Source organism: Sinohyriopsis cumingii, chromosome 18, assembly GCF_028554795.1.
Source record: "Sinohyriopsis cumingii isolate HCF-2022 chromosome 18, ASM2855479v2, whole genome shotgun sequence".
NCBI lineage: Eukaryota > Metazoa > Mollusca > Bivalvia > Unionida > Unionidae > Sinohyriopsis > Sinohyriopsis cumingii.
The window spans coordinates 50,295,339-50,319,898 of NC_142978.1; the positions used below are offsets into that span (position 1 = coordinate 50,295,339).

The 24,560-nt window shown below is 35.6% G+C and overlaps 1 protein-coding gene and 1 long non-coding RNA gene across 3 annotated transcripts in view; both read right to left on the reverse strand.

The window, feature by feature from the left end:
• LOC149776613 (uncharacterized) overlaps nt 1–16,445 on the reverse strand; it is a 28,651-nt gene extending 12,206 nt beyond the window's left edge. The window contains exons 1-3 of one of the 2 annotated variants that reach the window (XR_016416076.1): nt 5,737–16,445; nt 5,354–5,548; nt 2,880–3,063 (exon numbers count right to left, since the gene is read on the reverse strand). This is a non-coding gene — a long non-coding RNA (uncharacterized LOC149776613). Of the gene's footprint in view, nt 1–2,879; nt 3,064–5,353 lie in introns of both variants that reach the window. The other variant, XR_016416075.1, reaches the window with a different exon arrangement.
• A 1,902-nt stretch (nt 16,446–18,347) lies between these two features.
• LOC149776614 (uncharacterized) lies at nt 18,348–22,534 on the reverse strand. Its single transcript, XM_089941118.1, has 2 exons — nt 21,940–22,534; nt 18,348–19,389 (listed from the first exon to the last, which is right to left on the reverse strand). Exons 1-2 carry the CDS (start codon nt 22,384–22,386, stop codon nt 19,261–19,263), a joined length of 576 nt encoding a protein of 191 aa, XP_089797244.1. The 5' UTR covers nt 22,387–22,534; the 3' UTR covers nt 18,348–19,260.
• Between the last annotated feature and the right edge of the window lie 2,026 nt (nt 22,535–24,560).

Genomic DNA, 24,560 nt, shown 5'->3' on the forward strand with positions numbered 1-24,560 from the left:
GCCCAAATTTTTTAATAGAATAAAAAGGAAAAGATTGTTAAATTTAATGAAAATGCTGATTACCATTACCATATATACTTGCTTTTAAGTTGACTTTGTACTAAAAAAAGTTATTAAGAATAGGGGTCGTCTTATAAATGAGATAGAAACTGACCTTACTCCCTTGGCTTGTACAGGCAAACTTGCATTGTTTTCTTATGTCACATGTTTAGGATCAAATAAACAGTAACACAAGAAAGAGTGAAACAACAAGCTTTGAAAAATACAACAAGCTATGAAAAATACAATTTATTTCCCTGGAAAAATTCTGTGAAAATGAGAAATTATGGAATCAAATCCAAAATTAATCCACAAATAAAATTTTTGAAGTCTTAATAACAAAATGTTCTACTGATTTCAAGTTCGAATCCCGACAAAGAATACAACATGGAAGACGATGACATATGGTGAAATCTGTAGTGTTAAATTCTACAGTTCCTTGCAGAAACAAGAATTGTCACTCCAGTTTCTGATAGCTGAATAAAATGTTATAGAAAGCTGTCCTTGTTCAACAATTTTACTTGAGAACAAGTATTTTCCAGAAAAATAACAGAATTAATCCTTTTGAATCCAAGTAATTTGAAATAATTCCAATCCAAGTAATTTGAAATAACTCCAAACAGCACAACATACAACTTCAGTTTAACAGCCCAGCTTCTACTGAGAATACTTTCCCAAAATAGAGGTTGTATCGTCTTCTAAACATAAACAGGGGGTCATGTGATCATATTCTGGAAGCTTACAGAATTTAAGTACTTGTTAAAGATCACGTACACACAGTGTGACCCTGATGAAAACCAATCATTTTACTCTAAGAAATAAAAAATTGTTTACATCTTAAATACAAAGTCCCATCATGACCAAGACAACAACCAATCATTTTAAAATAAAAATAGAACTTGTTTACGTGGTTGCTACAAATTTTGAAAGAAGGTCAGGATTTAGATCAACACCTGATGTTTATAAAATGAACAGTCATGGTCAAACTATTTTCTGAAAAAGGTATCATCTCTAGTGAATAAATTTACATTAAAATATCATGTAATGAAAACTAAAAAAAAAAATAAAAAAACTGACAAATCAAATATAAATAACCATTGTAATAGAGTTGCTAATTAGATAAATACAACCTTATTCTTTTAGTATGTAAAAACAGAACTGCTCTGTTTTCATCAGTGGACAATCTGCTGTGCTATTGTTGTTTTTTCTCTCCAAAGTCTATTACTAGTGTGCCATGAATTTGATATTTGTTCAATGCCACACTGAGCCTAAAAAATCACACTGTACAGATCACACCTGTTCACTTGCAGCAATCCTGATGTTATTTCAAAGACTATGATCAAAGCATCTCTCACAGATCCCAAGCTCAACCTCTACATAAATGATGGTTCAAGTTTATGAATAGTCCGTGTTCTGTCAATCAGAGTGTACTTTGTCACCTGGATAACACACATCGTGAATTGCTAAACTTGGGTACTTTCACCAATATGGGGAAACATGATGCATAAAGGTTTCAGATTTTGCAGAGAAAAACAACAATAGTGATGCAGAAAATGAATGTGGTGTGTCAAAGAAACGTGTATGATTAGCACAAGAAAAAGTCAGTTCTAGTTGGCAGTGCCAGACATCTGAAGAAAATCTGAATAATGGAAAGCCCCTATTCCTTATTCAAATTAGTGTTTTGTCTGAACTTGAAGTTTGGTTTGAACAAGTGTGTTATAGAGCAGTTTGTTTTGGGCTCATTTGATGCAAGCTTCAGCAGCAGCACATATGCACTACTGTTTAGTGGATGTTTTCATAAACAGGCCATTCAAGGCAAATATGCATAAACAGTGGCACAAGTAGATGGGTGCAAAGAATATAAAAAGACAGGAAGTGTAAAGCATCCAAGGAGTAAGTATCTCATTGGATGTGTGATGCGTGGAAAGAAATTCCAAATGAGATGGTGGTAAAATCATTGAAGAAATGTGGTATTTAAAATGCAGTGGATGGGATGAAGGATGACAAACACTACAGAGATTTCATTAGATATAAGCAGATGAGGAATCTGAGTTGGATGATGTTTACGATGTCCAGATGACAGTGGAAGAAATCAGAAATTTACTTGATAACTAATGACGATGATGAATTATTGGGCTCTGAACCTGATAATACTAGACAATGTGAATCACAAAAGTTTTGGACTTTACTTTGTTTAATATAACACTTTTGGAATTAATATATTAAGTGATATTGTGAGTCACAATTCTAGATTACCATTTGTATACCCATATATGACATATAATTAAATGCATGGATTTATTATAATGGATCAAAAATGTTAAGCATTATAGATTTTCAGTACACGATGGTTGCCATAATGTAAGTCATCAATTTATTTGTATATATTCAACTCAATAATACAAATGTATTTATTCTACATTAGTTTTGTCTTTATTTGTCCTATTTCTGTATCCAAACTGACTTGTTTTGTTTTTCCCCCAAGTGAAACTCTGATTCACAAACCACATGTCACTCCTTGCAAACTGATTTGGCGTGCACACAAAAAACCTGATTCACAGACCACATGTCACTTCTTGCAAACTGATTTGGCTTGCAAAAAAAACAGCTGATTCACAAACCACTTGTCACTCCTTGCAAACTGATTTGGCTTGCACAAGAAACCTGATTCACAAACCACATGTCACTCCTTGCAAACTGAATTGGCTTGCACCAAAAAACCCACCTCGTCTTATAGGAGGGTCACAGAAATTTGCTTTTGGCAACCCCAAAATGAAAGGGGGGGGGGGATCCACCTAAAGTTAATTCGAGACTTATAAGTGAGCATATACGGTATATACCTTTACTGCCTTGAGCTTGATTAAAACAATCACAATTCACCAGCACCAGCAAGTTGACTGAAACTTGGAGAATACTTTCTCACCCTTCAACTCCTGACTGCTCTGGTCACTTCCAGCTTCTGACACCAAATGTACAGCCTGTCCTGCTTTGAGGTTTCTTCTTTGATAAAACGAACTTAAGTTCCTGTGGGTATGAACATTATTTGTCAATGGATTGCTATTGACACAATTTATGAATTTCATATAGGCATAAATTAAATGAAAGAATAATCCAGATATGTTTGTAAACTCTTAATAGCTGAATTCTGCAATATGGCAATGATTATATTGTAATGAACTGCATCTCAAATGACAAGCGGCTGTCCCAAGTCTTCAAAGGGTCATAACTGCATGAAAATCACTGAACAAATATGTTATTGTTTTAGGGTTTAACGCCATTTCTCAGCACAAGATAGGCTATATATGGCAGCCAGTATAACTTGGTGGTGGAAGACCCTTGGAAAACCCTGATAAGAACTACCCACCCACGGGAAGCTACTGGCAGCTTTCTTGCACACCCACACTGGCCGAGCCTGAGACTTCAGATGGCAGTGATCAGTAAAAGCAAGTGTTTAAGACCACTTTGGTCACACAAGGCCTGTCTGAACAAATATGAAACCTGGCAATACTGTCATAATTATGAAGACAGTTCTGAACAAATATGAAACCTGGCAATACTGTCATAATTATGAAGACAGTTCTGAACAAATATGAAACCTGGCAGGGCTGTCTTCATAAATATGATTACATAACACTGTCTTTATTTTACTGGTATACAAATTAATTTTGTTACAAACATGCAAAAACCATTTTAGATCGAACATGCCAAATGCAAAAGTCTAAAAAGAAAGGTTGAAACAATACACCTCTGGTCAATATGATTCATGATGCAGGGCCTATGATAAGATATATTATCTGTACACATATCATCACAATGGGCTTTTCATTTTCTGAAGCACTGCCATTGGAATGGTGGTAGTTTTTTTTAAACCTATTATCATCTTGGTCATATTTCCATTGCGCAGACTACAGACATGACTTGTCAGTTTGTATACCATTCTAATCATTGGGAAGAAAAAGAGAAACAGTATTTACAAACAGACTGTTAACTGTCATTTGTTTTAATTTGACCTTTTAGGCCAATTCAAGCTGCTCCATCTGATCAGAAGCAGAACTCACTTTTGTCACCGTGCCTTTTGTTTTGCACTGCATGAATGCTTTAAAAGTATTTCATTTCATTTCATGTACTCACTTAAATTTGGAAAGCATTACAATCTTGTCTTCAAAACAAAATGGTGCAATTAACTCATGCAAGGAAAATCATATGTAGAACAAGTTGGAGTGTTGGAGTGCAAATCAGTCATATTGTACCTACTGCATACACAAAACAATTGCCATGGCCTGGGGCATTTGTTTCTGTCTGTGAAAATGGGAATTACTGACAACACCCATAGCCTTCTAGGAATGAACAAGATTATAACTTGTGGGTTTGGAATCTTCTCCCTTGCCAATAATGTGCTAATTTTTTTATCCCAGCAGCATGGTCAGTTGCTGATTACATACAACAATGCAAATTGAGACATTGCAAGCCCATGGATGACTTAAGTACTTTAGAGAGATCATTTAAAAGCCACTTTGTATCTATCTGGATTGATTTTTGATGCAATGCTTATAGTGTCATTCAGTAAATAAGCTACAATTAGTTCTGATTGGTGGTTATCATTACTATGGTAAGCAATAACCACCAATAAGAATTTGAATGTAACATTTCACTGTGTGAAACACCAAAAGTGTAGGCTTCAATCAATTTAAATAGACAATATACAAATCCACTGTGAAGCTTTCACATAAAAGTAGATATTCAATAATCAGTGAAGTGTTTAAATCGTACATGAAGAACAAGTCTGGAATGTCTCCTTTACATTGATATATATTATCAGTGGCTGAATATGCTAACAGGATGAAATAACTGGCATCGAAATAGCTGGAGGGGGAGATTTCAAACTATGAGTTTGAAACCAAACTGTATTAACTTGTAGCAGACAAGTGGGTGTTGTAAGTGGGTTTTGTTTTTTAATGTCAGTAGGGTTTTTTTGTAAGTCTGAAAGAAATTAGTGCATATGCCTGTGACAGCTATAGCAGATAATTATTCACAACCGCTGTATAAAATAAATACTATTTTGTATAGATTCATCATTTCTTGTATTGATATTGGTATCAGTATGGAAAAGTAAATATGCAGTCAATATATATGGATTAATCTATGGATTATTCGTTTCACCCCTACTAGAAAGGATCATAACTGCAATGAAGTTAGCAATACAAATTAGATTATTAATGTTCAAAATAACAGCATATATGATACACAGAATCATTCACAAGTATAACATGTTCAACCCCACCCCACATACAAGTCATGATTAGAAACTACTCACCCTTGTGAAACAGCATAGGCTTGCTCCTCCTCCTCAATTGTTCAAGGGCATCGCATCATCCATGTAATATCACTCTTCTTCAACTGTCTCCATGCATCTCTCTCTTTCTCTCTCTTCATATCATCCATGTAACATCACTCTTCCTCAATTGCCTTCATGCATCCCATCGTCTTCTATTCATCTATGTATGCACTCCTGGATAGATGCATGGACAGAAGATCATAAAGACAGATCAACAGATGCACATCTAGACAGAAGGACATGACCAATTGCATTCCAGAAAAATGTATAACGTATGACCCCAACCATCATACAATGCCATGATGAGATGTGACCCATATTAACTAGCAAACATGAGACTCAACAAGCCTGAGATTACTCACCTGGCAAACATCTGCCCAACAGCTGTAGACCAAGAATTCTGGATCAGTAGGTTTTTGAGGAGTCATATAAAGGTTGTTCCTTTCATGGCTGTAATTGACAATGGATCGTTATCAATTGTACAAAGATGAAAGCTTCTCATGCCAATATAATTCCTGTGAAATTCTACCTCCTGAACTGTTTTAGATATCTTTTGAAACTTGGTACACATATCTATCATGACTAGGTGATTGGTCAATAACCAAAGTGGGGGCCCCAAGTGGCCGAGTGGGCTAAAGCACTCACCATTACGGATCACTGCTGTCTCACCTCTGTCTGCGTGGCTTTGAGTCTCAGGCTCGACCAATTTAGGTAAATGAGAAAACTTGCCAGTAGCTTCTTGTGGGTTGGTGGTTTTGTTTTTTTCTGGGTTCTTCCTCCACCATTGATACTGGCTGCCATGTATAGCCTGTCTTGTGCTGAAAAATGGCTTTAAACCCTATAACAAATAAAAACAACAACAACCAAAGTAGGTTTACAAACTAAATATGCTTGTGGAGGAGAACATGGTTCTTCCTCCACCATTGATACTGGCCACCATGTATAGCCTATTGTGTGCTGAAAAATGCCATTAAACCCAACAAAAACCACCACAATAACCAAAGTAGTATACAAACTAATCTTGCTGTGGAGGGGAACATGGTTTTTGTATTGTGTACACATATAAAGAGAGAGACCGTGGGAGTAGTATGCAAACATTAAGTGCAAAGTAGATGTATAAATTCTTCTATAATATGACTCCATCCGATTCCGATGACATTAAGTGTAAAGTGTAAGTTCTTCTATATTATGACTTCATCTGATACCAATGACATTAAGTGTAAAGTATAAATTCTTCTATAATATGACTCCATCCGATTCCGATGACATTAAGTGTAAAGTACAAATTCCTATATAATATGACTCAATCCAATTCCAATGACATTAAGTGTAAAGTATAAATTCTTTTATAATATGACTGTATCAAATGCCAGAGACATTACATGTAAAGCGCAAATTCTTCTATAATATAAATGTATGCAATGCCAGTGACATTAAGTGTAAAGTATAAATTCTTTTATAATTCATCTGGGTGAGAAGAATGAAATAAATCAACAGACAAGACTGAGTCAGTAAATCATGTCACTATGTCCATCCAAATTTGTTCCACATCCCTAAATCTGTGCAAATACCTTTGCACATATCTGAGTCTGTCTTTCAATGCCAAATATGAATGTTCATTAGTGGGGATCAAAAAAAATTCCAGTTTGTGACTCAAAGGCAATCCCCATCCCATCAGCCTCATCTCAAAGGATGTATATAAATAATAATATTGTTGTGAACTATATCTCAGAGTGTCAAGTCCCTAAATGTTGTGCACATTAAAAGACAACCCAATCATAACCCACTGTGTTAAGTCCCTATCTTACATGGTTCAGTTGGAGTCAAATCATATCATAAATGTTCTCCACATTTAAAGACAACCCAAAACCGCTCTGGTGGCCTAGTGGTTAGAGCGTCCGCCTTGGATACGGGAGGTTGTGGGTTTGATTCCTGGCTGAGTCATACCAAAGACTTACAAAAATGGTACTAACAGCTGCCTTGCTTGGCACTCAGCATTAAGAGGTTAGTGTTAGGACTGGTCAGCCTGGTGTCAGGATAATGTGACTGGATGGGACTTCATACTACATGTCTGCGGCATGATGCCCCAGTGCTTGACATCACTAAACTGCCACACTGCAGACATCGCAGAGATGACTGAAAAATTGTTAAAGATACGTTAAAAACCTAAATCACATACACACACACACAAAGACAACCCAATCATATTCAAATAGAAATCTTTATCTTAAATGAAAACAAGTGCAACTGTACACCTATTCTTTGGCAAGTAAAACTGTACATCTATTCTTTGGAAAATAAAACTGTACATCTATTCTTTGGGAAGTAAAACTGTACACCTATTCTTTGGCAAGTAAAACTGTACACCTATTCTTTGGAAAGTAAAACTATACACATATTCTTTGGAAAGTAAAACTGTACATCTATTCTTTGGAAAATAAAACTGTACACCTATTCTTTGGAAAGTGCAGAACTAATATGAAATATTCTCATTATAAATCTTAAAGGTTTAAAAAAAAAACATCATTTATGTATTTGTATGTTGACCTCTTACGAAAAAGTTCAAATATGCAGTACATTAATAATTATTAATTGTTGTACAACAGTCTACTTCTAAACAGTCATTATTTACAATTTTGTTATTAGGTTTTAATTCATTTACTTCCAAGACTGCATGAACATAAGATCATAAGGATAAGATTATATACTAAATACATGAGCATCTTTTGAATTTCCTTGTACATATTTTCTCAAGGAGCTTTAAAATTTATTTTGATTATTTACTGAAATGAAATACTTAGATTATTACTATAAGAACTACAAATATAAATATTGTCTAATGCAGTATAATTTATGCAACTTTGAAATTTTACATTTTTAAGAAAAATACAAATCATTTCAATAAACGTATAACTTACCGGTAAGCAGAAACATTTCTTTGCCAAATACTGCATGTTTGTCGGAGGTGAGCAGAGCGTCATGTCACATGATTTGGCAGGTGGAGCATTCGATGATTTCGCATAAGGTCAATTAGGCTGCTGAGCAATGTCACATTTTTATCATGGTGCATTTTGTTTTGAATGTAAATGAATTTGGAGAAGTTTCTGATGCTTTGTGCATGAATAAAACTTGAAATTGATGAGTACGTTATTCCAAAATGAGACAAGTAATTGAGTGCACTCAGATTTTATATTTGTCATGATGTCGTTTGATAATTTCTCAAAGGCTTGATAGATGTCTTCATGATTTAAGAGTCCATATATACTGTAAGCTTGTGCAGACTGGTGCTCACAAACTAACCCAGTGAAACATTTCAAATGGCAATTGGTTCCAAACCTGGAATACCCAATTCATTAAAGTCTTGTCTGGAGTTATGAATTTACAAAGCAAGTATACAAGTACTCATAAAAGACAAACCATTTAATTTTCAGGATGTGAATATAGGTTTTATTTCATAAAGGAAAAACCATTTAATTTTCAGGATAAAGGAAAAACCATTTAATTTTCAGGATGTGGGTACAGATTTTATTTCATAAAGGAAAAACCAATTTAATTTTCAGGATGTGGGTATAGATTTTATTTCATAAAGGAAAAACAATTTAATTTTTAGGCTGTGGGTACAAATTTTATTTCAAGGCAGGATTGCATCAAGATAATTAATCTACAGTAATAATATAATAAAATAGTATGTTTATGTTTTCTATAAATCACAGCAAGATTGTTCTGTTCAGTCTATTTGTCAAAAACAGTCTGGCCTACTCCCCAACCCCTGAAAATGAAACGGTCAGTCTCTAAACATACGAATATCATGAGGTAAAGAAAAACATTCCAGAAACTGTTATGGAGTCAAATGACATATACTGCTAATGCTATAACACGTTTTCATCCAGGCCTTGCCTGGCCATCAATTAATGATTTTCATGTAGTATTACTGCTTACTGATACAATCAAGTCAGCTGATGCTATAACGCCATCTTAATTCAGGCCTTGTCCTTCCATCAATAAACCAATAAATAATTTATATGTGTTGCTTTATCACTTACTGTTTCACTTGGCTGTACAATTAATTGAGATGATGCTCTAATTTTGTGTCCATCCTGCAATAAATGTCTCTCTGTCAACAAATGATTTACATGTAGCTACACTGCTTTTTGCTAAACATGGCTTTGGAGCAAAGCAAGCTTATGCTAAGGTACTGTGTCTACAGTGTCTTGTCTCTCCATCAATTATTTTTTTTTATCAAACTTGGAGCATGGGCTTATATCATAAAAATCTCTAATGAGATTTATAATGGGGAAGATCCATGCATATTAATGAGGTAATACTATATCTGATTGGCTTACATCTTAGGACTTTGATGAGATTTATAATGGGGAAGATCCATGCATATTAATGAGGTAATACTATATCTGATTGGCTTACTTCTTATGACTCTGATAAGATTTATAATGGGGAAGATCCATGCATATTAATGAGGTAATACTATATCTGATTGGCTTACTTCTTATGACTGATGAGATTTATAATGGCCAAAATCCATGCATATTAATGAGGTGATAGTATATCTGATTGGCTTACTTCTTACCACAGGACAACTAATTTAACTGAGTAGAAACAAAACTGCTAGCACACACACTGATGACATACAGCAACATAATACTCTTTATGGCAGGTTATAGGATTTTTATGTCTTGAAAATACTATACTTACCCAAGTTAATACTATACTTACCCAAGTTAGTACTATACTTACCCAAGTTAATACTATACTTACCCAAGTTAATACTATACTTACTCAAGTTAACACTGTTAAAAACACAGTGCGCTGCATCGCTCAATCAGACTTGCTTTGTGGTCAGATTTGGTAAAATGGTTTACATTATGCCAATAATGTAATTCACTGCAACAGGTTATATTCCAAACCTACCTAGTGTTCTATTATTCGTTATTAATAGAACTGAATATGCTTAATTTGCTTTGGGTCAAGGTGATTGGGATTCCATACAATTTACCTGGTGTACCTGACACTGTCCAGGTTATATATTATATATTATAATTTTAGTAACAGACTTAATTATAGGTAACATTTTTTTGCTTTTGTAAACATAGGAACTTTATTGAAGGTTATTTTCAATTAGGAAATTTGTTTTAATTTTTGTTAAGAAAATGTTAATTGTGACCTGGTTCAAGTTGAAGACTACATAAGCTTGTTACTGGAAATATGATTAATTCCTGCTTACAATCTAGCAGAATCAATTTGTATTACTTTTGTGTTCATTGTTCAGTTGTGTTGGAATTTATTCCATCAAATTATTTAATTCAGCAATCGTTTTCTCTGGAAATTATAGTGAATTATAACATGTAGTTATATTACTTTGTTATAACAACTGACTGTTGGTACATCAACATTATACAGGTCATTGCAGACACAGCAATACTTCAACACTGGACTTAATTTGGATTTCCACTGTTTCTAAAGAAATTTAAATTATTAGGTCTTGTGTCTGTAATACAATCATTATTTTGGGATTTAACTCACAATACCATAAGTGTTTTTCTTTCATTTTCACTTAGTATTCTAGGGTAATAAATTATTTGTTGAATTTTACAAAGCTTGTTGCTTTTCACTCTTTTCCGTTACTTATTTTAAGAGAATAGACTCATTACACATTATAAAAGATGTATCAGATAATAATGAATAGCTGAAGTTAAACACATTGTAGATCCAACACCCTAATCATGTATGCTAGATAATCAGACATGTCGGTTTCCATGGCTGTAGGGAGCTCTTTCTGGTGCACTTGATTATCAGACATGCCACCATCTTTATGAACACTAGATAAGCAGACATGTCAGTATTCCACATGACAGTCATCTTTATGAACACTAGATAATCAGACATGTTGGTATTCCACATGGTAGTCATCTTTATGAACACACATGTATTTCATGTGCCAATCATCTTTATGAACACTATATGAACAGACAAGTCAGTATTCCATAGGGTAGCCATCTTTATAAATACTAGATAACCAAACATGTCAGTATTCCATAGGGCAGTCATCTTTATGAACAATATATAATTAGACATGTCAGTATGCCATCAGGCAGCCATATTTATGAACAACATAATCAGACATGTCGGTATTCCATATGACAGCCATCTTTATAAACACTATATAAAAAGACATGTCAGTATTCCATATCGAAACCCTCTTCTAGAACACTCAATTAATGAGACATGTCAGTATTCCATGGGACAGACAAATTCTGGTACACTAGATAATCATACATGTCACTATTCCATAGCAGTCCTTTTCTGTTATGCAAGATAACACATGTCAATATTTTGGATGGAACATCTGGTGACTACTTGGCAAATTTTAAAACTAACCATGTAGAAGAATCTCTCCCAATCGTGGGCCATCTTCCACATAAATTGTCATAAAGACTGATCAATGTTACATAAAGATTTTTCCTTTCCTTTCCAATGTACACTTTTGACAAGGAGCAGTGTACACATTTGATGTGTTTTTCAGTGTACACATTTTACAAGCAGCTTCACCTAAAACCTTTCACAGGTACTGGTTATAGCAAAAGTATAAAATGTAAGTGTATCACTTCAGTGTGTCAAATGTAGGCTTATTACTTCAGTGTATGAAATGAGCTTATCACTTCTGTGTATGAAATGTAGGCTTATCACATAAGTGTATGAAATGTAGGCTTATCAGTTCAGTGTATGAAATGTAAGTATATCACTTCACTGAGTGAAATGTAGTCTTATCACTTCAATATAAGAGATGTAGGCTTATCACTTCAGTGTAAGCTATATAGATACCTGACAATGGTCTAGAGAGAAGTGGATGTTTCTGAAACGATGGAGGACTATGTGGCTGAAACATTCATTGCATACTACCTACACAAATAAAAATAATATCTAGAATGCAGTATTTGGATATCTAGTAGCTTCTTTGTTTTGCAAAATTTAAAATGCATGGGGAAATGTTCTTGTGGGTTTAATGACATTTCACTTTCATTGTAGGCTAAATATAGCAGCCAGTATAACTGCTGGAGGAAGAATCGGAAACAACCACTGAGTCATGGGAAGCTATCGGAAAGCTTGCTCACACTGCCACATTGGCCCAACCTAAGCCTCATACCCACCCTGATGGAGGTGAAATGGAAATGATAGATAAAGGCTTTAGACCACTTTGCCACCCATGGTCCTCATGGTGAATGGCTTTAGACCACCCTGACACGCGAGGGCCAAATGGGGAAAGGCTTTAGGCCACTCTGCCACTCAAGACCCCATAGGCAAAAGGCTTTAAACCATTCTGCCATCTGAGGGCCAAATGGGGAAAGGCTTTAGACTACTCTGCCATCCAAGGACCCATGGGAAAAGGCTTTTGATCACTCTGCCACCTGAGGGCCCAACAAGACCACCATGGGGAAAGGCGTTAGACCACTCTGCCACCTGAGGGCCAAATGGGGAAAGGCTTTAGACTACTTTGTCAACCAAAGCCCTCATGGGGAAAGGCTTTAGACAACTCTTCCAACCAAGACCCCCATGGGGAAAGGCTTAAGAATACTCTGCCACCTGAGGGCCAAATCAGGAAAGGCTTTTGACTACTCTACCACCCTAGCCCCACATGAGGAATGGCTTTAGACCACTCTGTCACCAAAGGCCCCATGGGGGAAGACTTTAGACAACCCTGTCATCCAAGGTTCCCATGGGGAAAGGTTTAGACTACTTTGTCATCCAAGGCCCCCATGGAGAAAGGCTTCAGACCATTCTGTCACCTGAGGGCCAAATGGGGAAAGGCATCAGACTACTCTGCCATCTAAGGCTTCCATGGTGGAAAGACTTTTGGTCAACCTGACATTCAAGGCTCCCAAGGGGAAAGACTTTTGACTTTTCTGCCAACAGAGGTCCCATGGGGGAAGGCTTCAGACAACCCTGCCACCTGAGGGACCCTTGGGAAAATGATTTAGACCACTGCCATCCAAGGCCCCAATGGGGAAAGGCTTAGATCACTCTGCCACTAGAGGCCTGCATGGGGAAAAGCTCTTGACCACTCTGCCACCTGAGGCCCCCTCATGAGGAAATAACCTGATAATATTCATCACTGATTGATACACTAAAAGAAACTTTTGACCTTTGCAGAAGAATAATAAATGTGACAAAAGGCAAGCTATGAGTCTATCAAAACCAAATTCTATTTTTTTGGTTCATTTTTATGACTAGTACTTTATTAATAATACCAATGTGCCTGTTCCTTTTTTCAGATCAGTAATTCCAACTACATGTATGTCGTGAAGTTCTGTAATATCAAATTACTTCCTATGCAAATTTTATTTTTAGTTCACCAGATACAAATTTCATGCAAGCAGACCAGATACAAATTTTCGCATTAGTTGACCAGACATGTTGTTGATGTTATAGGTTTAACGCCATTTTCCAGCTCAAGATAGGCTACACATGGCGGCCAGTATAAATGGTGGAAGAGGCACCTGGGAAAAGCCTGGAAAGTACCATCGACTCATGAGAAGCTAATGGCAAGCTGCCATGTACCCTTATTGGCCAATCCTGAGACTCGAACCCAGGTGACAGAAGTTTGATGGCAGTGATCTGTAATGGTAAGTGCTTTACACCACTCTGCCACTCAGGGCCCCCGACCAGATATGAATTTCACACTAGCTGACCAGATGCAAATTCCACATTAGCTGAACAGATACAAATTTTACATTAGCTGAATAGATACAAATTTCACATTAGCTGAACAGATACAAATTTCACATTATTTCATATTTTGTGCATTTTATGCAACTATTAAAACAGAACCCTAGCTTTGTCAAGACTGCCTTTTATGTACAGTAGTTATAAAGTAACAAAATATTAATACTGAGTTTGATGTAAAAGTATTTGACACTGACCTTAATCACTGATACTGATGGAAGGCTTCAAACAATTAATCTATATAGGAAGGTACTGATAATTACTTGACAAACAAGTTGCTTTAATCATCAACAGTAATGAATAATTATTGGTCATTTGCCTTTTAAGTCTTTAAACAGAATTCATCAGAGACAACCATAACAAGCACATGCACTCATCTCTGTCAGGACAAAAGAAAAACTATTCTATAAATTAACACAAAATAATTAACTCAAGTGGTTTGAAATTTGTTGCCTCCCCATTTCATATCAATTATTTTATCCCATCTGCATATATCAATGTAAAGTCATTCCAGATTCGTTTACTGTGAATGATTTATGCATTTTACTAGGGCTGTACTGAACATTCACTTCATATTCACTTTGGGGCCAAATAGTAGCGTTTGGACCGAATACGAATTGTAGTCACGTGACAAATGTTTCTGCATATGTGGCTGCTACAGCGAGTGGATGAAGTAACTCTCTCATTAACATAATATATGCTGTGGTTGCAGCCAGGCATTGCCTACTGCCTGGACCGCGGTATCACAGTGTCAGTAGTCTCATTCTTTGTGTTCAGTGACTGAATGTTAACGTTCAGCGTTTGAGGCTTGAGCAGGTCAATTGTTAGTTAAACTTATTAGTTAATTTTACATTAAATTCAACAAATAGTTGGTTAGTTCAGTGATGGATAAGCAGAGTCCAATTTGGAATTTTTTCAAGATTTGCGATGATGAAACAAAAGCAATGTGCCAGTTGTGCAATGCAGTCATTTCTCATGGCGGTAGTTCAGAGAAGTCATTCACAACAATTCCACTGAGTAACCATTTGTCGTGCAAACACCCGGACGAGTACAAACAGGTCATAAACCAGAAAGCAACAGCATCAGCCTTGGCAAGTTCTACATCTGGCATTCAATTGATGGGAAGGACTCAGCAAACACTAAGCGACATCATTAACAAGAAAAAAAGTGGTATATCGACAGTCCAGAGGCAAAAAAAAGTACACCAGGCCATCAGAAAAATGATTGCCATTGGCATCCAACCGTACTAGTTGCTGATAGTGGCTTTAAAGAACTTACTGATGTACTTGAATCAAGATACATGTTACCAAGCTGCAAATTCTTCAGTGCAAAAAATCATACCCAAGATCTATGATACAGTGAGGGGTCATGACCAGGATGCCATTGACGAATCAAAATTGTTGTGTCTAACTACAGATACTTGGACAGCGCAGACAACAAAATCTTTCATGAGCTTAATGGCACATTGGATCAATGATAAATTTACTGAACTGAAACCTTTGCTTACATTTGAAATTCTGAATGTTGTTGGTAGACCTATTTTGTACACTATTCGTATTTGGCCAAATAGTTGGTCCAATTATTCATATTCGGCTGAATAGTGATAATCACCTAATTGGTACAGCCCTACATTTTACTGATCATTTCATAACCACTTGTAATTGAGGATCACCTGTTGCTTTGTATCTTGTCTCCTTGGATCCAGTTTGAGGGCCATACTTCTGGTGCGTCATGCAGTGAAACGTGCTACATTCAATTCTGATTGGTGGTTTTTGTTTGTTGAAGTCCAAGGTAGAACAATAACCAATCAAACAAAACTGCAACTTGTTGATTGTGCGAATCACAGGATGCATTGGCATCCATACTAGATCTTAACAGATACAAAACAAAATATGAACTTTGCGCAAAAGCAGCTTTGAAATTATCTGTAATGTACTTACATTGTACATGAAGTTTGAAAAGTCTCCTCTAATGGAGATATAAGTAATGAGTGAATGAACAAGCCAACGGGGTTAAAAATATTTAGCATAAACCCATGAAGGGGGCAGATTTCAAATAGCCCAAGTTACAGATACAATTCTAGTGCATCCTGGTAATTACTTGATGATACCTTAGTAAGAGCATTAATAAATTCCAAACATTTTTCAACTTGCAATATTTTTTCACAGACTACTATATTTAGTAGCATTTGGCCCCATCCCCACTGGCCAATTTGCATTTTGGAAAATCATAAATCAATTCAGCTACATGTAAGGCTGGTGAATGTCATGTAACATAGCATAAATAGCAGGTATGTCTCTATCTGGCTACTTGGCAAATAAACTTAATGAATACCATTTCACCATCAGTAAAAACGTTATCCCTCTTAAAAATGGTTATATGACAAATAAGTAATACAGTAATCACAGCCTAACAGTTAGTCTTCAAATAAGTAATAGTAATCATGGTCTAATAGTTACACTGCAAGTAAATAATACAGCAGAGGTCTCAGAAAATGCTTAATCATGCATATTTGGATGCAAATTTGTTGTCTGCGACGCATAAAATCACTTATGCAGGAGTCCTACGTATGCAGACAACAGCTGGGTGGCAAATTCAAAGGCTTGCCAGTCCTGATTCAGCAACCTACTGAGTGGGAAAATGTGTTCATCAATTCGTCATTTTAGCTGTGCTGATATTCACAATGACAGAATTTAGCAGCTGAAAGGCCCCCAGAAGTACGTCATTATAAGAGTACATCAAAAGAACATGACCCAAGAGAGCCTAGCTGGGCAGCATATTCAAAGGCTTTGACAAGCTGCAGAGTGGTAGGAAAATGTGCTGATATTTACAATGACTGAATTCAGAGGCAGAAAGACCCAGAGATATACATTTGATCATTATAAGAGTACATCAAATGAACAAACTTAGCTTTCAGTATTGTGTTTGTTTCTTAGTATAGCAGAATAAGTACTTGAGACTTAGACAAAGTACAGTTTGCAAACTTTGGTATTTTGGGGTTAAATGGCAAATTGACGAAGATTGCAATGAGATTCAGTAGAGTGCTGATGTTAACAGAACTAATAGTTTGGATGGAACAGTAGCCAGTGAAAGAAAGTGTGTGATGCCTGGCTTAGTATTTGGAATATGGCCTTTGCTTGAATTGACAAAATTCAGTCTCACATTAATGGACAAACAAGAGATATGTCAGTGGTGTAAAAAATGTGAAAAATTAAACTCAACGACAATCAATGGTTATTCTTATCTGGCCACTTTAGGTATGACCAATATGCTTATGAGGACTGCAACTTTTGAAGGTGGGACTCCTATTTTTACCAAAATAGGAGTCTTTGACTCCTACTTGTAAAATCCTAGTGAGACCTCTGAATACAGTGATCATGGTCTAACAGTTACACTTTAAGTAAGTAATAAAGTGATCATGGTCTAATAGCTACACTGCAAGTACATGTAAGTAATACAGTGATGTTACACTGCAAAAGTAATAAAGTGACATTACAGACTTACACTAAGTAAGTAATACAGTTATCGTGGTCTAATAGTTACACTGCAAGTAAGTAATACAGTGATCAAGGTCTAATAGTTACACTGCAAGTAATACAGTGATCAAGGTCTAATAGTTACACTGCAAGTAATACAGTGATCATGGTCTAATAGTTACACTGCAAGTAAGTAATACAGTGATCAAGGTCTAATAGTTACACTGCAAGTAATACAGTGATCATGGTCTAATAGTTACACTGCAAGTAATACAGTGTTATACTGCAAGTAAGTAATACAGTGATCTTAGTCTAATAGATTCACTGCAAATACAGAAAGCATTATTACTTCAACAATCCTGTTTTGCTAGAAGATATACATTTTTATAGCTTTTTCTCTTTTGTTACACTGTGTCTAATGACTTTACATTTCATTCATTAATATGAGTTAAAGAGAAAGGCAAGTCAATAGAAACTTTGTCTCCTTTGTTAGAAACAAAGGTATGCTGTGCAATAAAATTTCACTGTAACATGGATTCCTCTTGATGCAGCCTTGTCTGTCACATATTTTGGTCCTAAAAAGATCGTGCATTATATTTTTGTGTCCAACCATTATACACTGACCAAATGCACTGGTCTTAACTGTCACTTGTGTCAGTTTAGGGGCATTTTGGACAAACCTCTCCTCTTGGACAGTTAAATAATATTTGCATAGATCAGAATTTTGACATTCCTATAAAAAGAAAACACCATACAAGTGCTCAGTTTTGAAGATAATTTACTGCCTTTATGGGCTGAAGAAATTAACAATACTTGTTATGTGCAACCTACATTTGACTAACAAGTCAAATACATTTAATCTATCTTCAAATACAAGAACTGTAAATAACAATGCTATGTTAAAAATCCATTTGCTCATTTAAAAAAATGCTGCCTAGAGCTTTCAGAGTTCTGGCAAAATATTTCTCCATAAAAAGAGTGCCCAATGATAAAAATAAATATCAATGCAAGATACTGAATAGGTCTATGTAACATTTTTCAATTACGAACCTGCAATGATTGTCTTCCCTGAGCTTAATGAAGAATTATTTCTAAAAGTGTTGATTTTCATCTGAGAAGAAACTGTCCATCATTATTCTTAAAGCCTGAATTTCCAAATGACAGAACTGTATGACAAACAGATTTAAATGTTTCTATTGACTACATTTTGAATTTATCAAGTCATACTGTAAGTTCCAGGCACAGACCAACAAAATCCACCTGCACAACACAGTCTTACTGGTCACAGCTAAATAAGACAAGCCCCAAATTCAACCATAATATCATTCATGAAAGCTGTAGATCTTTGCAAAATATGTCCATTTGAAGCAGTTGTCTACAGCATTTTTTGTTAGATTTCAAATGATGGCATGATATATAAAGTAAATGGCACTAATATTTTTCAATACATTTCCATTAAATAACTTCAATTTTGAAAAGTACCAATAGTAGTCTTTTTTTTTACAAAGCAGCACATTCTACTGATGTGCGACCTGAGGTGACATAAAAGATGAATTTCTTCAGTAACTGACAACACACTGTCACATTTTTTAAATGTTTAAAAATCTTCAAGTAGAAATTGATCCATCCAATAATGTACTGCAATGAAATGAAAATTCCTTACTATCACAAACATCATGTTGACTGTTGCAATCTTACAACCGGTTTGCAAAATTTCCATGGATCTGTGACCATACTTGGATGATAATAGTCCTCTATGTGATTGCTTGCACCTGGATTACATGATTTACCAAACCTCGGACTCTGAAGAATGGAAAATATAATACTAGAAATAAAATCTTACACAAAAGATAGAGAATAATGAATTTAAGCGTTTAAAAAATAAAAAAGCTTTAAAAAAGCCATATTACTGGGTCAGTGTATCCCCCAGGGGTGTAAAATTGAGGGTAAAAAAAAAACCTTGGTGTCAGAACTGAGGGTCAAATAAAAAATGTGGGGGTCAAAAATGTACTGACAAATTTTTATATGACTTGTACTTTTTCGGCTTGAAATAGAATATTGCAACTTGCAAAACATTCTCTCTCTCTCTCTTTCTCTCTAAACATACAAATAAATCAGCATTCACAATTAACAAACAAATGCAATGTCCATTCAAAGAATAATTTTATTAGTTCATTTTTGTTTTAAAGTCGTACTTTTAACAGTCTCCTTATAATCATTATGAAGCAATATTATATCCCAACACATTACATACAAGCCAATACAAAAAACCAAATAAATCTTTTTAACAAAATGGCAATCAAATTACTGCCTTTAATAAAATGTGTACTATCATCAGTTTCATTGTACTTCGTCCTAGAACATATTTATCCAAATATCAAGGAGGATAGTGATTCATCTTCTTTCTAATAAGTTACACTTGAACTTTAAGATCTATCTTTTATTGCAGCAAAGTTAAAAACCAACAAAATCTGCAATGACCCGCTGACTTTGTAATCCAAATAACGCATTTGTCTATGCAAGTTTACTGATTTCTTTGTTGTGAAAGAATGTCTTGGGTTATAATGTGTTCTCCAGATATCTTGTGGCGAACGAGGGCAGATTTTTTAAAATTCTAAAACCCTGTCACGAAAGGATTATTCACTTTTGCAGTCTTCGCAATCATAAGTCACACCAGTAATCCTAATGTATGAATACCGTATTCCAGTCAACAGTATTATTTTCTCCATTTTTTCATTAAAGTTAGATCCACAGTTGCTCTTTTGTGTTCTGCTTCTTTTACTTTCTTTGCTAATGATTTTTAGTGCACGTCGTTTTAATCTGGAGATTACTTTCTAGTGCAACAAGCATTGAGATTAAACATCTAGATGACAGCTTGCTGAGCTCGATGGAAATTGCGTGAGAGCTCGCGAGATTAGGGGAAGCTACACCATCATAATATTGCCTATGCTAGTCTTGTTCATTGTTTCGAATGTTCCCTGCGTTGCACTCTGCTATACGAATAGAGGAGCGCACGGCAAGAAACAAATAAAGCGGGGAACCAGTCAATGCCTATGCTCGAAGTATATACGATGCCATCACTTGTCCAATGCATTGGGTATTAAATAAATCCTGATCACATTATGAAAATCCTTTGCATCAAAAAAACGCACAGAAACAAAATGTATGCATCAATTTTCTCCAGTGTGCGTCCCTGATGCACAAATGTGCGTAAAGGGAAACACTGACTGGGTTCATGCTGGACTCTAGACAAAGTAAAAAGGTATTGCAAGAAGTGAATGTAGATATTTTAAACTTCTGTTTTGCATATTGTCATGTTTGATTATTAAACCACTAGGTCCTATACAAATTTTCCATTCACTTACATGACAAAATATTTCTATTTATATTTGTATTCACCATTGAACAGGTAAACCAAAAATTTTTATCTGAATATGTCAATTATTACAAGCATTTGCATATTGTTTTAATATATAAACGTTTTGGAGTAGTCTGACGAATTGCATTTGGTGGAGGGGGGTATGCCTGGGAAAAAAGCAGACAATCCCCATGCTGCTGGAGTACACCATGCCGAGGGACACTGCAGTTTAAACTCATTCAGTCTAGATCTATATATAATATATTTTTATAATAATAGTGTATAAATTACTTGCTCTTTCAAATGTAGTCAAAGCACTGAATGCTACTTAATTATAAATTTTACAAAAATATTAAAGCCATTTTCATTGATTCTACATGATTTTGCAATGTGTGGCATATAATTAAAAACAAAAATGATTAAGTCTGTATTCTATGCAAAATACATTTTTATGATTAAAAGAAATGTCACTTTAATTTCATGCCCTTTTTTAAATTCTAATTCTAGCTGTTACAGTGGTAAGTATCTTGCACATCATATTCGGGATAGATATATTGATTTCTGTCTTTACCTACATGATTATCCACATCACAAATGTCCCCTCAAAACGTACTGCTCTGTCTTGAAAACAGCTGATGACTTTTTATTTTTCCAAATTAAGCAAGTCTGTGCTCATGCCGTGGAATAAGTTTTGGTTTGAAATTTTAAAATATGAAGGTATTAAATAATACTCTGTTAAACTGTGCCCAGTAAATACTTATAAAGATCTGAGGTTGGGTAAAAATTATAATGGTGCAGTGAAAGGCTATACATGATAAAACACAAGTGATAAAATCATCTAGAATCTGAGCTCCTGAAGCATACAAACCTGTCAACAATGTACACTTACATTAAGCATGTCAAGTGCCATCTATGTATGATGTAAGTCATACTACATATATTCTTTGCCAATTAAAATCCACAAGTTCTTCACTATGAAATTTTGACAAACTTACCTGTTTATGGTATGCATTTCCAAATGACTGTCTACCACTATTATATCTTACTGGAGAACTGAATAACTGATTTGGCGTTCTGAAACTGTGTCCGATGTTTGGCCCAAAATGGTATGGAGGGGTTGAAAAGTGGCTCCTTTGCTGTCGAAATCTTGTGGATGAATTCTGGCCAGGAGTGTTTGAATGTGCAGTCTTTGGACTTGTGGATGGTGGACATCCAGAATTAGTGAAATCTGAATGTGAACCCTGTCCTCGTTCATAACTATTTTTCTGTATGGCAGCTCCAGTATAAGGATAGGGATCTGAGTGAAAACGTTTTGGAGTAGCCTGACGAATAGCGTTTGGTGGAAGAGGGGGGGTGGGGAGTTTCGCCTGGGAAATAGCAGGCGAGCCCCATGCTGCTGGAGAACCCCATGCCGGGGTACACTGCTGTTTAAACTCATTCATTCTAGATCTAATATACAAGTCGATAAATTAAATATTAAAATCTCAGTCGTTGAAGATTTTAGTTTCAAAAGCAGGAAGAAAACGACCTACTAATACACAGTCACTCGGTTCACAACAGGAAATGCTATTTAGCCTTTCGGGAGAATGGTTTTCAGTTTTATTGTGTCACAAAATTACCGAATCAAACAGGAACTGACCGAATCTAACCATATTCTATCCAATTTGGAGTAATGTAAACAACAGAATTACATATATATATATGAATAACCCAAAGTAGTAATTATATATATATATATATATATATATATATATATATATATATATATATATATATATATATATATATATATATATATATTACTACTTTGGGTTATTCATTTAGAGGCAATATGAATTATTTCATTCTGATAAATCAAGACTGTTAGCACATCAACACTATTCCAGGATATATCTCGATATGTTTTCACTGCAAAAGCCATGCATATACGAGGTTGTGTTCTACTTGTCAAAATCTGCATATATATATATATATATATATATATATATATATATATATATATATATATATATATATATATATATATATATATATATATATAATCCATCAAGATGTCACCGACAGTTCCGAGTTCTCTGATTAAAAGGCTCATATCAAAATTAGTCCCCTCAAGTCACGAAAGCGCGCGCCATTTTTGTGTGTGGGGTGGGGTGGGTGGGTGTGCCTAATTTGGGAGTGATCCTTGATAGCATCGTCTGTATCATTGATCCGGATAAGATTAACATGAACGGATTTGCCGTCTCTCCTGTGGATGCCACAATGGTTGCCGTCACAGCGATCGGCGCGCTTGATAACATCAAAATACACCGATGATACTGGTGAACACGTGTTAACACAACACTTTCCGGTGATACTAGAGGTAATGCGATTTTAGCTCCTTTCTGTCCTCGGGCGAGAGATTTTCATCGATATGATTAAAATCTAACACCGTATCATTTTTGTTTATGTGATCGACGTAGATTTTACGAAGATGATCCGTTATAATATTGGAATTTGATTAAGTTCTGTAATGTATTTGCTAATATCAAGATTCTGGTCTTCGATGATTTTCCTCCGTTCTGGTGTAGCAGGTGTCACAAAACCGAAATTATTTTCCCTGATTCTGGCTATCTCTGAAAGAAAATTCACTTAATGAACCGTCTTTACTTGCTCTCCTAACGATTTCATAGCGGCAGAGACTTTATCCGGATTTACAGTTTTGCATAACCATTTTAACATGATGATGTAATAGCCTCTGCGAATATTTGTGCTTCCCGCTTAGTCGGGCTAAATTCTTGCGCTGCTACATCGCCCCACCCTGATTAAGTGTCTTATCTTATAACGCCATCACCTCCATGATTCTGTCCACATCCTCGTACCCTAATCCGACCTGACTGAAATTGTTAGTTTCCGGGGGGGGGGGGGGGGGGGGGCGCCAGAATCTAACCTTGCCTAGGGCGCCAGATAGTCTGGCAGGGTCTGGCGCCGGCCCTGAGTGAGCAAAGTATGTATACTCTGCAATTTATTAACTATCTCGGTGAGAAAACTAATAATGTTGAAATAGGTGAATCCTTTGCTTCTTGAAGCTGGCATCATGAACTTACAAGGTTGGCGACATTGTGGAGTCAAACTCGGCTTACGCTGATCTAGGTCATTTTGCCATCGATGTACACCACGTTTCCTAGCAAAAGACAAAAGATAACTATAATATTCACAAAACCATCTTTCTCCTTTTATCATCGTTTCTAGCATACTCTCTATCAGAACAAGTCAATAACGTTTTAAGGAATATCCAAGACTGCATTGCTGAAGAAAATACAAGCAGCCTTGTCCATACACTATGGAATATGTTCCTTGTATTTTCACATTATTGAATCTAGTGGTCTTTCCATTTTTCTCATAAAGTAAATAATGTCGTATTCCAAAGGCAGGTATCCTAAAGAATCAAAATAGTTCACACTTTGATCTTTGGAAAGGTAGACAGCTACCACGTGGATTCCTAGTTGATGACTGTTGTCGGTGTTGCTGACACAGGTTTAAATGTCTTTAGGTTTGCGATGAGGAAGCTCATCTTTGTCACACAAGACAGGATTCCAAGAAGCCGTGTACGAACTGTTCATCAGAAAGGTAATTAAAT

Bases quoted from the DNA above. Each gene is read 5' to 3' on its own strand.
- LOC149776614 (XM_089941118.1), bottom strand. From the start codon at position 22,386: ATGAATGAGTTTAAACAGCAGTGTACCCCGGCATGGGGTTCTCCAGCA. The intron at 19,390-21,939 runs GTAAGTTTGTCA...TCCATTCTTCAG, and splicing joins GAAATGCATACCATAAACAG to AGTCCGAGGTTTGGTAAATC.